Source organism: Myotis myotis, unplaced genomic scaffold (genome assembly GCF_014108235.1).
Source record: "Myotis myotis isolate mMyoMyo1 unplaced genomic scaffold, mMyoMyo1.p scaffold_m19_p_9, whole genome shotgun sequence".
Lineage (NCBI taxonomy): Eukaryota > Metazoa > Chordata > Mammalia > Chiroptera > Vespertilionidae > Myotis > Myotis myotis.
Window position 1 is genome coordinate 24,393,135 of NW_023416401.1, and position 14,100 is coordinate 24,407,234.

The 14,100-nt window shown below is 54.9% G+C and overlaps 1 protein-coding gene across 2 annotated transcripts in view; it reads left to right on the forward strand.

Annotated features, from left to right (window-relative positions):
* TOX2 (TOX high mobility group box family member 2) overlaps window positions 1-5,392 on the forward strand; it is a 113,701-nt gene extending 108,309 nt beyond the window's left edge. The window contains exons 5-9 of one of the 2 annotated variants that reach the window (XM_036323388.1): window positions 300-527; window positions 957-1,037; window positions 1,836-2,231; window positions 2,924-3,051; window positions 4,461-5,392. In XM_036323388.1, coding sequence (XP_036179281.1) covers window positions 300-527; window positions 957-1,037; window positions 1,836-2,231; window positions 2,924-3,051; window positions 4,461-4,497 — 870 coding nt within the window. In that variant the 3' untranslated portion in view covers window positions 4,498-5,392. The remainder of the gene's footprint in view (window positions 1-299; window positions 528-956; window positions 1,038-1,835; window positions 2,232-2,923; window positions 3,052-4,460) is intronic. The other variant, XM_036323387.1, reaches the window with a different exon arrangement.
* Window positions 5,393-14,100: the final 8,708 nt, after the last annotated feature.

Here is a 14,100-nt window from a genome sequence, read left to right on the forward strand (position 1 = left end):
TTGAATCAACTTTACCATCATGCTGATTGTCATTAACGAGTTAAACAAAGAAAGTCCAGGGCTCCTGTCCAGAATGTGTGTCTGTCTTGTCTGCCTGTCCATTGCCTCCCCAACCTGGGGAGTGATTGGCCCCGCAGTGTGGCCCAAGCTTCCGTGTTCAAACCTGGGATGGTCAGTACCTGTGTGTGAGCAGGGCCTGCCGCCCGTGAGTGGGCCTGCTGAGCCTGCGGCTGGGGCAGGGCCCCTTTGGCAGGAGTCCCTGGACATCTCAAGTTTTCTGACTCCTCTCACCCGGGCAGATGTCGGGAGAGAAGAGACCCTCAGCTGACCCGGGAAAAAAGGCCAAGAACCCAAAGAAGAAGAAGAAAAAGGACCCCAATGAGCCACAGAAGCCAGTGTCCGCCTACGCGCTCTTCTTCAGAGACACTCAGGCCGCCATAAAGGGACAGAACCCCAGCGCCACCTTTGGGGACGTGTCCAAAATCGTGGCCTCCATGTGGGACAGCTTGGGAGAGGAGCAGAAGCAGGTGAGTCTCCATCTCTTTCCGGGCCGTAGCCCTGAGGCTTTGGCATCCTAGAGCCAAGGACAGACTTGAGAAGCCTAGAACTAGGGGCTTTTGCTGGGCTTGGTTTGCCCATCTGTGAGATGGGAAGTTAGGTCCCTTCCAACTCTGCTGTTTCCCAACTGTGTTCACTGGCGACTTAACTGTCCTGGGCCCCTGCCTCCTTATCTGTTAGATAAGTGAGAACATGTCAGTCCATCTTGTCCTCCAGCTCTCAGAGTCTGGGGTCAGACCAGAGCTTTCCTATACCCCTGACCATGTGCCTGGGGCCCTCTCAGAGGCTTCCAGAGAAAACTGGGAGTAGACAGAGCTCACAGGCAAGGCCCCCAGCAGTGTGACCTGAGGCTGAACACCTAACCTCTCCCCTGGCTGCTCATGTCTTGGATCTTTCAGGCCTACAAGAGGAAGACCGAAGCGGCGAAAAAGGAATATCTGAAGGCTCTGGCAGCCTACCGGGCTAGCCTGGTCTCCAAGGTAACCCCTGGAATCCTAGGCACAGCCCATAAAGTGCGGGACCACTGAGGGGTGGAGCAGGCACTGAGGCCCACGGGAAAGGATGGACACCGAGGTCACTTCTCCAGTGCACCTACTATGTGCCAGGCTCATGCTGGCCACTTGACATGTATCTCGTTTCATTTAATTCTTCCAACAAGAATCCAAGACTCAGAGAGGTGAAGCATCTTGCGTGAAATTATACAGTGTGTTAGGTTGCTGTACTAAGGGTCAAACCCAGACTGGCCACTCTTCAAATTCGGCCTTCACCCCTGACCACACTGCCGGCCTCCTCGGTCAGCACCAGCACTGCAGGCAGGAGGCTCAGGATGGCAGGAGGCGGTGGACATGTGGCCCAAGGGGGGGCAGGGCTGTGTCTGGAAGCTATTACAGAGGACGTGGCAACTGGGCTACGCCATAGAGGGCCAAGCAGAGAGGGTGCTCCACGTCAAGGGAACAGCACATGTGAACGCACAGAGGCTGGGCAGGAGCAAAAATAGAGGACGGCCCCGTTGGGTGATGCTGGCCTCACTGGCCAGGCTGCGGAGCGTGGGTCCCCCATCGGCAGGGGAGCCCCAAGGATTAAAGCAGGGCTGGTTGGGTGGCTAGAGCTAAGTGCACTAAGGACCCAGAATTGTCTCTGTTAGTCTACAGATATCCCCTGAGGGGCCAGGAAGCCAGCCAGGGCTCATGTCAGGGGGTTGCAGAACCTCCTGGTCTCACGGCCCAAGTCTGGTTTCTCCGTCTTCTCCAGAGTGACGGGTGTCTGTCCCCTTCCAGAGCTCCCCGGACCAGGGTGAGACCAAGAGCGCCCAGGTGAACCCACCAGCCAAAATGCTCCCGCCCAAGCAGCCCATGTACGCCATGCCAGGCCTGGCCTCCTTCCTGACGCCCTCGGACCTGCAGGCCTTCCGCAGCGGGGCCACCCCCGCCAGCCTCGCCCGGACGCTGGGCTCCAAGTCGCTGCTGCCAGGCCTCAGCGCATCCCCGCCACCACCACCCTCCTTCCCGCTCAGCCCCCCGCTGCACCAGCAGCTGCCGCTGCCCCCTCACGCCCAGGGCGCCCTCCTCAGCCCGCCTGTCAGCATGTCCCCAGCACCCCAGCCTCCTGTCCTGCCCACTCCCATGGCACTCCAGGTGCAGCTGGCGATGAGCCCTTCACCGCCAGGGCCACAGGTAAGCAGGGCTGAGTAGAAACCTGCCCTTCCGGGGTCCCTGTGGAGGCGGGCAGCTCGGGATGTTAGATACTAGCCCCGCCGCTCACCAGCTCTGTAACCACAGCCTGGGCACCTTACCTCTCGGAGCCTCAGTTACCATGTCAGTGAAACGGGTCTGGTGCTCCTTATCTGTCATGGACTCGCGGGGGCAGGGAGTTGAGAAGCTGCCAGATAGATTGCTCGGATCCTTAGACGTTCCAGGCCCCCCTCCTCTCATCCTCTGTCTATTGCTGTCTGACTGGCCTGAGGGGCTGTGGCCACGGCGGTTTCTGCCAGGTCAGCCCTGGCCCTGGCTCTCCCCAAAGCCTTCGAGGCCTGACCCCAGTAATGGTGCCACAGACACTGTTCCAAGACTTTCGTGCGGTCACTCAGCCCAGGAACAGATTGGGAAACTGCCCCAAAAAAGGAAAGGCCCCGAGTGCAAAATCCTTCCCCCACATGGTGCAGCCAGGACCGGGCTGAATTCTTTAAAAGGCGCTCCGCTGGGAAAAGGAAAAGCATGCCATGCCCGGCAGAGCGGAGACGTGTGCAGGCGGAGGGCGTGCCCTGTGAACACCGCGGCACAGGCAGTCCCCGTCCCACCCTGGCTGCCTGAGACATGCACCCGTCCTCTCTCCGTCGCTCACCTGCCTCCTCCTTCCTCCTCGCCAGGACTTCCCTCACATCTCCGAGTTCCCCGGCAGTTCCGGATCCCGCTCCCCTGGCCCATCCAACCCCAGGAACAGCGGAGACTGGGACAGCAGTTACGCCAGCGGGGAGTGTGGCATCAGCACTTGTAGGTCGGTCCTCGCCCCATTCACGTGGGTGCTGCCCTAGGCCTGGGATGACGGGACGGGAAAGAGCCGGGAGGGATGTGGTGGACAGGTGGCCCTCTCAGCTGCCGGTGCCCACTGCCCCGGCCCTAGCTGTCCGCCTCCCGGTCCTCACCCTGCCATGCCCTCTGGTGAGCAAGCAGACGTGGCCTGTGCCCCCCTTTCTGCCGTGCCTGGTGAGAGGGCCACCTGGGTGGGCTGGCAGCTCAGCAGTGATGCCCTCCCCCACCCTGAGAGGTACAGCTCCTCGCACTCAGCCCTCCCCCAGAGCCAGAGCACTGGGGGGCGGGGTCTTGAGTGGGCCCTCACAGCATGTCCGAGCTTCCCCCCGACAGGGAGGCCAGACCCCAGCAGTGCCCTGGTTTATGTTTGCATTTTTATTGAGGCGTCATTGATGTATAACATTGTTAGTTTCAGGTGTACAATAATGATTCGATATTTACCTGTATTGTGAAATGGTCACCACCATACGTCCAGTGAGCGTCGTCACCACACACGGCTGTAATTTATTTTTCTTTATGAGAACTGTTAAGATCTACTCTCTTAGCGCCTTTCAAACGTGCAGCACAGCATTGTTACCTGTAGTCCCTGTGCCGTGCGTTACATCCCAGCACCTCAGTATAACGGGAAGTTTGCGCCTTTTGACTCCCTCCACCACTTGCCCACCCACCGGCCTCTGCAGCCACCGGTCTGCTCTGCGTATCTATGAGCTTGTTTTGTTTTGTTTTGTTTTGTTTGGGGGGGAGGGGGTGTTATTCTTAGATTCCACATATAAGTGAGATCCTATGACACTTGTCTTTCCTCGTCTGACTTCTTTTACTGAGGATAATGCCTTCAGGGGTCATCTATGTTGTCATGAATGAGTGCCCTATTTTAACATATTTTTTAAAAATTTAAATGTTTTTTATTTAAGAAAGAGAGGAAGGGAGAGAGAGACAAAAAGAGAGAGACACTGACTTGTTGTTTCACTTATTTATTAATTTATGGGTTGATTCCGGTCTGTGCCCTGACCGGGGATCAACCCGCAACCGTGGTGTAACTGCACGACTCCCTAACCAACAGAGCAGCCCGATCAGGCGTGAGGGCCCGACTTAAACACACAGAAAGCACCTGCTCGCCTTTAATTCTGTTTGAAATTTACAAAAGAAACACTGACTTAACCTAGAGTGATGGTGGTGTTAGAAGGACAGACACACGGCCTCCACCTCCCCAGCACTGAGGTGGGGGGGGGGGGGCCTGCTGGGATCGCAGGAGGGCTGCATCCAGGGTCGGGGTGCAGGGCAGGTGAGCAGCTGGCCCAGTGTCCAGGCCCCCCGAGAGCCCGTGGCGCCGGGTGGGGTCACATGAGCTCTGACAGCCCCTCCTCTCTCCCACAGCCTGCTCCCCAGGGATAAATCTCTCTACCTCACCTAACCCCACCTCCCTCTCCTCCCTGAGGCTGCCGGAGGGGCCACAGCAGGAAAGAGGCCTTGGCAGGAAGCAGGGGACCCGAAGAGAGAACAGTGACACGCTAATGCCCCACGGCTGAGTCTCTTCCTCGACCTCTTACCAGACTCTGCAGAGGCCGCCCAACGCCCGCCGCCAGCCCAAAGAACCTGCAGGCACCTCCTGCCCCCTGACCGCTTGCTCCAGGGCTACTGTGGACCCCACTCCTCGTCCTGCACACCGTACCCCATGTCTGGATGTCTGGGCCCAGCCCAGCTCATGTGGGCTGCCCCTGCAGGGGTCGCTTGCCAACAGACACCCACCCAGATGCCCGGGGCAGGGCCAGCCCGGCCGCAGATGCGCACATAGGGTGTGACAGCCTGAACAAGAGATTATGAACCCATACGCTGTTGGCTTTGTGTGAGTAGTTGACTACGTGTTTTAGAGCTGTGCTGAACACATCTGTAAGATTATTTTGGGGCGGGGGGGAGGAAAGTAGTTTCCTTTAAGGTCAAAAGCGTTTTCTATGACCCTTAGCACATGTTTTTTAAGTTTTATCTTAAGGGAGACGTGCACAGAGCGGCCGCCAAACCGTTCCATCGTCTGTACAGCAGCGAGCCGGCCGCTCCCGCCACACTCAGAGGCTTTGCGCTTTTTCCTTTAACCACACGCCCATCTATTTAAAATTGCCAACGACGACTTTTGTCTATTTATGAAGAAGACCTGAGGACAGAAATACAGTTGATCAGAAAGTGTGTGCGGTTTGGGGCTTGGTTGGGGTTTGGGTTCCTCGTGTTTGCAGCTGTTTCCTGGCCCTGGCGACCGCCTGGCTCAGTGCCCAGTGCTTCTCTCAGATTCCTTTATAATAAAACTTCTGAAACGTTGAAAACGGGTCTGTCTCTTCTTGCACTTTGTGAGACAGGGCCAGGCCTCCCAAAGTGTGGCGTTCGGCGGTGGCTTTGCCAGGACAGAACCCCTGATGCCAGTCGGGTTCGGGTAAAGTCTCACCTGCCTGTTCACCCGCCTCCGAGGGTGTCTGTTGATGACGGGGCCTCTCTGGCCTCAGTTTTGCCATCAATGAAGGAGGATAATAAGGGTGGGAACACATTGGGTTCCTGTGGTGATGAAAATAGGTGTGGGCAGGGTGCTGGCCACACAGGTAATGCTACTTTAAAAAGAGTAATAATTCTGTCACTTTAGCTGTACCTGGGAAGAACAGCAATGCCTGGAATGGAGGAGCTGTTAGGAGGCTGAGGGTATTGGGCCCAACACAGCTATTTTGAGGTGGCCTAGGCAGACAAGCCCCCCACTTCTCTGGCAGCTCTCGGGGCCTCTCATCCTCCAATCATGTAACACCCCCCCCTTCTGCCCCAAATGGGGTGCAATTTCTCTGTGAGCCTTTTCCTCACTGGAGGGCATTTTGCAATCCAAGTTGGAAAAAGAAAAGCCAGCCCTGACGGGGTAGTTCAGTTGGTTAGAACGTTGTCCAGATACGCCAAGGTTTAGGCTTCCATCCCTGGTCAGGCCACATACGAGAATCAACCCATGGCCCCAGCCGGTTTGGCTCCGTGGATAGAACATCGGCCTGTGGACTGAAGGGTCCCGGGTTCAATTCCAGTCAAGGGCACGTATCTTGGGGTTGCAGGCTCAGTCCCCAGCCCTGGTTGGGCCACGTGTGGGAGGCAACTAATGGATGTGTGTGTCTCCCATCGATGTTTCTCTCTCTGCCTCTCCCCCTCCCTTCCACTCTCTCTAAAATAATCAATGGGAAAACATCCATTGGTGAGGACTTACAACAACAAGAGAGAATCAACCAGTGAATGCATACATAAGTGGGTAATAAATTTATGTTTCTCTCTCTCTGCCTCTTAAAAATTAAGAAAGAAAACCTAACCAACAGACAAAGCAACACACTGTCATGGCGGTAACATCTTTGCAACATGAAGCATAAATATTTCATGGGGTTCCAATTCCCTTCCTCTGAGGAGCTTGTCAGGAATGCGGTGACGCCTTAGACGGTTTAATACAGTGGGGCCTTGACTTACGAGTTTTATTCGTTCCGAGACCGAGCTCGTTAAGGAGCTCGTTAACTCAAATTACTCTGTCAACTCAATGCAAAAAATCGGCCGAGAGATGCTGGTATCTCAAAAAACTCGTTAGTCGGGACACTGGTAAGTCAAGGCCCCACTGTACTCGACTCCTGCTTCTGCATTGGAGGAACAGCCCGAAGCAACACGATGCGGGCCCTGGGTTCCTGCCCCGGAGGCAGAGCCGGCCCCTCAGCGCCTCGCCAGGAGCCCAGGAGTCCTTTGGAAACGTCCAGGCGCCAAGGCTGGCCTCTCCGCTGCCAGGGCTGCTCAGAGAGGCCCACGCTGCGTCCGAATGCCCGGCCTACAGAGGGCAGGGGATTGCCAAGTGGGTGCGTCCAGTGCCCCAGGAAATGGGAACAGAGTGAGGGGTCCGTGGAAAGTCCGAGAGCGCTGACGTGGGGGCCGTGGAGTAAACTTCGCCCCCCCACCCAGACCCCTTCATCGCCAGTGCCCATCCCGGCTCCTGCGTGCCGGCCGTTCACTGTGCACAGCCGCCCACTCTGTCCGGTCCTTGCCCTCGATGCCTTCCCCCCAGCGCTGCCCCCAGCTCGTGACCAAACAAAGGAGCAGCCAACTCCACGGCCCAGTCCCGCCCCAGAGCCCCCCAGGGCCAGGCTGCGGCCACTTGCCTCCTCCCTCGCCTTCTGCGCGCCCCTCCCCATACGTAAGTCACTTGGCCAGAACCCCCACCTGGGCTCTGCCTATTTCTGGGGAAACCCGTGATACCGGGCCGAGCGCAGTGGGGCCATGTCATCGGCAATGTCCCTCTCTCACTGGCTCGGGCCCTACCTGCAAACAGACTCCGCCCCTGAAACCAGCCCACACCTGGCCCGAGGGAGGTCGGGTTCCCCGTGTTCACAAAGCAGTCTCCCCCTGGGAAGGGTCTGCAGCTTCCTTTCTAAGCCATCCGGGGCCGGTGATGGCCACAACCCAGGGAGCTGTGAGGGCCCAGTGCCACACCCACCGTGAAAGCACTGAGGCCTCTGCCACAGATGGCCCACCTGCACCGCCCCCCGCCCCCCCGGCCCTGTGCTCCCAAAGCTGCCACCCTGGGTTCCACAGGCTCGTAAAGGACCAGGTACCACTGCGGCCGTGGCACCCCCTGATCTGCCAAGGCCAGGCTGTGGCCTGGGCCCGCCACACCTCAGGGCCACATGCTCCTGCCTGGTCCTGACGGTGCCCCTGACGTTGCGGGGCCCTCAGGTCCTGCCTGCAGCCCGCCCACAGTCCACGGAGCTGGTCCAGGGATCAAAACCACGTGCCCTTCCCGTCGAGGGCACCTGCTTCAATTCCTCATCTCACAGCTCCCCCCACACAGGCCTGGGGACCCTCACAGGAGGAGGCACAGCGTGGGTAAAGGCCGAGCCGTCCGCCCCAGGAGGAAGGCTTGGATAACCCTAAAATCACCCAGCCATCATCCCTCCCGTACGAATTTCCACATCCCACCAGGAAGTTTGAAAGAACTCACATGCAGAAAAGATCTGACATGCTATTACAGGTTCAAATGTTTTAAAAATGCCCAACACATCAGTTGTTACTTAGCTCTGCTCCCCAAATTGCCTGAAACTAATAACCCCAAACCCACCAGACGCTGGAGAGCAACCTTTCATTGAGAAGGGGCTGGGGGGCGGGGGGGGGGGGGTGAGGAGGCAGGGAGGGAGGGAGGGAGGGAGGGAGGCAGGCTTAGGGTGCAGCCTGCCCCAGGGAATATCAACTCTGCTGCCTACTGTGGTATAACCTCCGGCAAGTTCCTTACCCTCTGTGTCCTTGTGTGTAACTTGGGGGTGGTAACAGTTTCCTTTTCAAAGGTTGTTGTAACCATGAGTTAACACACAGAGTTCTTAGAACAGTGATTATGGTCGTGTTATTTAATCTCTACCCAGAAGGTAAAGTTTCTTGTGTTATGTACTAGTCAGGATGGGCTAGGGCAGTGGTTCTCAACCTGTGGGTCGCGACCCCTTTGGGGTCGAACGACCCTTTCACAGGGGTGGCCTAAGACCATCAGAAAACACATATATAATTACATATTGTTTTGTGATTCATCACTATGCTTTAACTATGTTCAATTGGTAACAATGAAATTGGGGGTCACCACAGAATGAAGAACTGTATTAAAGGGTCGCGGCATTAGGAAGGTTGAGAACCACTGTCTTATAAGAAGAGACACCAGAGAGCTTCTCTCTCTCTGTCTCTCTGTCTCTCTGTCTCTCTCTCTCTGTCTGTCTCTCTGTCTGTCTGTCTGTCTCTCTGCCTTGTGAGGACGCGGAGAAGACAGCCATCTGCCACCTGAGCTCTCACAGAAACCCGTGGCGCCCTGATCCTGGACATCCCGCCTCCGGACTGTGAGGCGTGTCCCGTTGGCGAAGCCCGCCGGTGGCGTCCGAAGGCGCCTGAGCTGAGCGATTCCTCTGCGCGTCAGCAAGGGCTCGGAGGGGCCGGGAGAGCGGGGCAGGGCCCCGCGGCGCCCAGAGCAGCAGGACCGCGGGCTCAGCAGTGTGAAATCGTGCCGTGGGGCACCGACACAGTCATTTCATGCTGTTTTATAACAGCAATTAGCATCCACATGGGAGGAAGAATGTTAAAGTCCAAGGTCCTTGACTTCAATTTAAAAACCTCAGCACTACACGTGCGTAGCTTAAAAGTCAGCCGTGTCACGCAGCTTACAACGACACGCTGTCCTCTGCCGTCCCGACTCCACCAGCTCACCACGCACTCAACTCCTCAAGCTCATTCCTCGGTTATTTAACAAATAAATATGCATATACTATTTATTTTTTACTGAGGTGACACTGGTTAATAAAATTATATAGGTTTCAGGTGTACAATTCTATAACACATCGCCTGTATATTGTATTGTGTGATCACCACCCCAAGTCTCTTTCCATCGGCTATTTCTTGATTCACATTGTTTATGCATCTATTTTATCCTCCATCTAAGGCAGTGGTTCTCAGCCTTCTGGCCCTTTAAATACAGTTCCTCATGTTGTGACCCAACCATGAAATTATTTTCGTTGCTACTTCATAACTGTAATGTTGCTACTGTTATGAATCGTAATGTAAATATCTGATATGCAGGATGGTCTTAGGCGATCCCTGTGAAAGGGTCGTTCGACCGCCAAAGGGGTCGCGACCCACAGGTTCAGAACCGCTGATCTGAGGGAACACCTATAACACTACTGAGGGCCTACTAAGAGTCGGGCATTTCATATATCAAGTCCGTTTCATTTGATATATAAAAGCCATTCACCCCATTTTACAAATGAGAAAACTGACGCACAGAGAGATGGGACAATTGGTCCCAGAGCAAGTCAGTGGCAGAGCCAGAGTCTGACCCCCAAGTGTGTTGGCCTCCAGATTCACACACACACACACACACACACACACACACACACACACACACACACACATCAGGTTTCTCAGCCTTGGCATTACAGACATCGGGGCTGGGTAATTCGTTTGGGAGGAGTGAGGGCGCGGGGAGGCGCTATCCTGTGTGTCGTAGGAAGTTTAATGGCATCGCTGGCCTCTCCGTGCTACGTGACAGTAGCACCCCAGTCCCCCAGGGGTGACAACCATCTATCTCCCCAGATGTTGCCAGCTGACCTCTAGAAGGAAACACCACCCCAGCTGTGAACCACAGATGCCGCAGAAACTTCGGCTGGGCTTTCGTTGCTGCCTTAGGCCAGGAAACAGGGTTCTGCCTTTTGGGGGTCCCGTCCTGTCTGACGCCCTCCCTACAGGGCTAGGGGTCCGTGGAGCCGAGGAGTCGTGCCACCTGCAGCACTCCACCTTTCTGAGCCACACTGCGTTTCCCAGGGCCCACGAGGGCTTGCGGCCAGTTCTCCAGGCTGCTGGGGTGTGCCTTCCTGCCCCTGAGAGGCGGCTACGGTGTCGTCCAGGGCAGAGGGAGGTGGACGGAGCTGGGCGTGCACACCGTGTGGTCTGGACACAGGCACACCCACGGCCCCTCCGCTGCAGGAGGCTTCTGAGAGGAGGAGGGAGGTGGTGGGCTCTGGGCAGGGCCTCCCTTGGTGCCTTGGCTGACCCTGTAAATAGGAGGCCGCCTGCTCCAGACCCCAGCTGCTGGTGTTCCTGGTAGGAATGTGGGTATAGGTCACTCATTTGTGACACATCAGTTTATTCGCTTCTTTTTGTGGAAAAAAAAGGATTTAGTGCCCATACACCTCCCTCTTTGCTTCCTCTTCCCCTGTCCTCCCTACGAAGCTCCACCATAGGTGTGGTTAAATCAATACTCCCGGGTGACATCATTATTATGTAAACTCATGTTTACTGATGGGCCAAGTTGAGTTCTTTCATATTTTTCTTGAGTAAGTTTTTGTTTTTGTTCTTCTCGTGTGTAATTTTCCCGTGTCCCTCTTTTGTCCCCAAATCTCACAGCACTAGGCACTCACTCTGCCTATGGACCGACACTCGATGCCCAGTTCTCCCGCTTTCTCACAGCCTCACCACCGTCGCCGGAAACTTCCTTCCAATGCTACTGAGCAAATCCCTTCGCTCCTCTCCCCCGAAGGGTCTTCTCGCTGGTCCCGTCTTCTCCTCTCTCTCGTTTTGCTCCTCTGTTGTGCTGGAGCACAGCTGGGGGTAGCTTTCTACGAAAAGGCGGATGGGAGAGAAATGCGCAGGTCTGCCGGCGTGTTTGTTCTCCCCTCACACTCAGCTGATAGTTTGACCAGCGAAGATGTCTGGGCTGAAAGTCACTTTCTCTGCGAATGCTGAGGCCTCACTGCCTTCTAGCTTCTGCAGTGGCTGCTGGAAAATCTAATGCGGCCCTGTTCCCCTCTTCCTGGCATGTTGCTTGCCTTCTCCCTCTCTCTGGTAGCGCTTAGCTTTCTCTTTGTTAAGTCTTGAAATCATACGTGGTGTCCATGTGGGCGGGTCTTTTTCATTATGCTGGCCGTAGGTAGACCCTTCCAGTCTGAAGAGGGACAGATGGCTCTCCCTCCAACTTCTGTCTCATTCCTGGACCAATGAGGTGAGGACTATTGTTAAGTGGCGAGTGTCTGCACAGTCCCAAGCTTTAAGTCCAATGTGTTTTAAGGCACCATGCTGGCCAAAACAAGTTTGCCAGCCAAACGCAGCCTCCAAGCCTCTAGTCTGTGCCATCCACTGAAGACATTGTCACGAGTATGGGCTTTGCCCTGGCTAGTTTGGCTCAGTGGATAGAGTGTCGGCCTGCAGATTGAAGGGTTCCAGGTTCAATTCTGGACAAGAGCATGTACCTCGGTTGCAGGCTCAATCTCCGGCCCTGGGAGGGGCGTGTGCAGGAGGCAACCAATCAATTATCTCTCTCACATCCATGTTTCTCTCTGTCTCCCTCCCTTCCACTCTAAAAATCAATGGAAAAATATCCTCAGGTGAGGATTTAAAAATTACAAAATAGTATGGGCTTTGAAGACAGACAGATGAGCAGACAGACCTGGTTTTGACTCTTAGCTTCTTATCTGTAAAATACAGTTTCAAATCATAGAGCTGTTGTAAGGAATATATGAAATAATGCAAGTAAAGTGCTTAGTGCAGGGCCTGGCATGTAGTAAAGGTTTAATTTATAATAGCTATTATTGTGGTGAATCAGAGAATAGTATATATATATAATGAAAGGGTAATATGCTAATTAGACCGGATGTCTTCCGGACATCATTCTGGACATGCTTCCTGATGAAGCCGCGGCTGGAGGGAAGCCAGTGTCTGCAGCCTGGGGAAGGAAGGCCTACTCTTGCACGAATTTTCGTGCATCGGGCCTCTAGAGCCAATTCATGAGATTCCCTCACATTTGGAGCAGTGGTGCCACCTCGTGCTCATCATTAAGAACTGCAGCGCAGTCTAGCGAGCCTAACAGTGGTTTCCGAGCCAAGCTGGGCTTTAGGGTCACAGACAACGGTGTTCATCATCTCAGAAAAGAAAGCCAAGAAGCTTTGAGATGTTAATGGAAAGAGACAGGATTTGAACCAGCGGCGCGATTTCCTAGCTACTGCACCGAACCACACTGCTGTTCTGCCACCACATAGCAGTGTCTGACCCACAGCCACCTGACTCCATCAAATGCGGGGCTTCCCTTCTCTTGGTGGGCCAGCAAGACAGGGGCAGAGAGAGCGGGAGGGAGGGAGATGTTCAGCCTCCACAGGCACAGTCAGAATTTTGCACAAAGAAAAAACATTAAAAGCCTATTTTAGTTTCAGCATATGCGCACGTTTTGTGTTGTACAGTTTAGGTATTGTTTGCATTTTGTATTGTTTGTATTGCATGTTAGAGGGTAGATATAATTTTTTGTTAGAGGCTCCATCTAATTTTTTCCATTTAAGGCTGTAATCTGGTTGTAATCTGGCTGGCTTTCTATTACATGCAGCCAAACATCTCTTGCAGCACAGCCCGATCCTCTGTGGCTCCATCAGAGATTATGAAAGTTCCCTTCTTGCCACAAATCCCAAATCTGAACCCACAGCTCCAGGGCCCCTCCCTTTCTCTTCGTGGATGAGTCCTGCTGAGACCCCAAGCCAGTGGTCAGTGATCATGGGCCTGGGCATTGCCCACAAGGTGGTTTTCAGTTCCCTTCAGCACAAGCACCTGAAATGAATCCAGTCGGAGCGGAGGGCCAAACTGCCTGGAGCTGCCATTGGCCTGGACTGGAAAAGACACCAACCAGGCTGCACCTGAGCCACCAGGGGGCGCCCGACTCCGACCAATCTTACCTGACTCCCAGGTTCCAATAGGGGCTCAGGAATGAGCCTCCTTTTAAACCACCCAAGGTGATTTTAATATACCCATCCTGCTGTCCCTAACCCCTCTCTCCCATTACACACACACACACACACACACACACACACACACACACGCGCGCGCGCGCGCGCGCACGCACACGCACACGCACACGCACGCACAGCCAGTCTACAGACCAGCCAACTGGGCTGGCTGCCCACCCCTTCCTTGTTGAGTATATTTTCAAAGTCCTGGGGATTAGAACTCTCTCCTCATTCCACTCTTCCAAGTCCATCCTTCTTTCTGGTGATCTTTAGGTCATTCTGGGGTTCTGAAAACGTCTTGATCACCGTAATACACCTCCTTCGATGCTCACAGCTGTACTACCAGTGAACAAGGCGAGGGCACGGATTATGGCCTCCTTGGCAGAAGAAGAAGCTGAGGCACGGTCGGATGTAATGACTGACACACAGCAAGTCACCGGTGGCACTGGGGAGAGAACCAGGACACCAAACCACTCCTGGACCTGCCTGAATTCCAGCCTATTGATGGGCGAGGGACCCTCTCCGACAACCATGTCACCAGGGCTGCGTCTTTGGGCGAAACTTAATGGAAAGTGTTGATTCACAAACAGGTCAAGACAACTGCTTTCCTGCCACTGACTTGCTGTGCAACCTGGGGCAAGTCTCTCTGCGCCTCTGTAGACTCTGAAGATGGCCCCTGGGTCCCCCTCTGAGACGTCCTGTGGCCTTCTGACTGGGGCCTAAATCATCTCCACCCCTTTGGG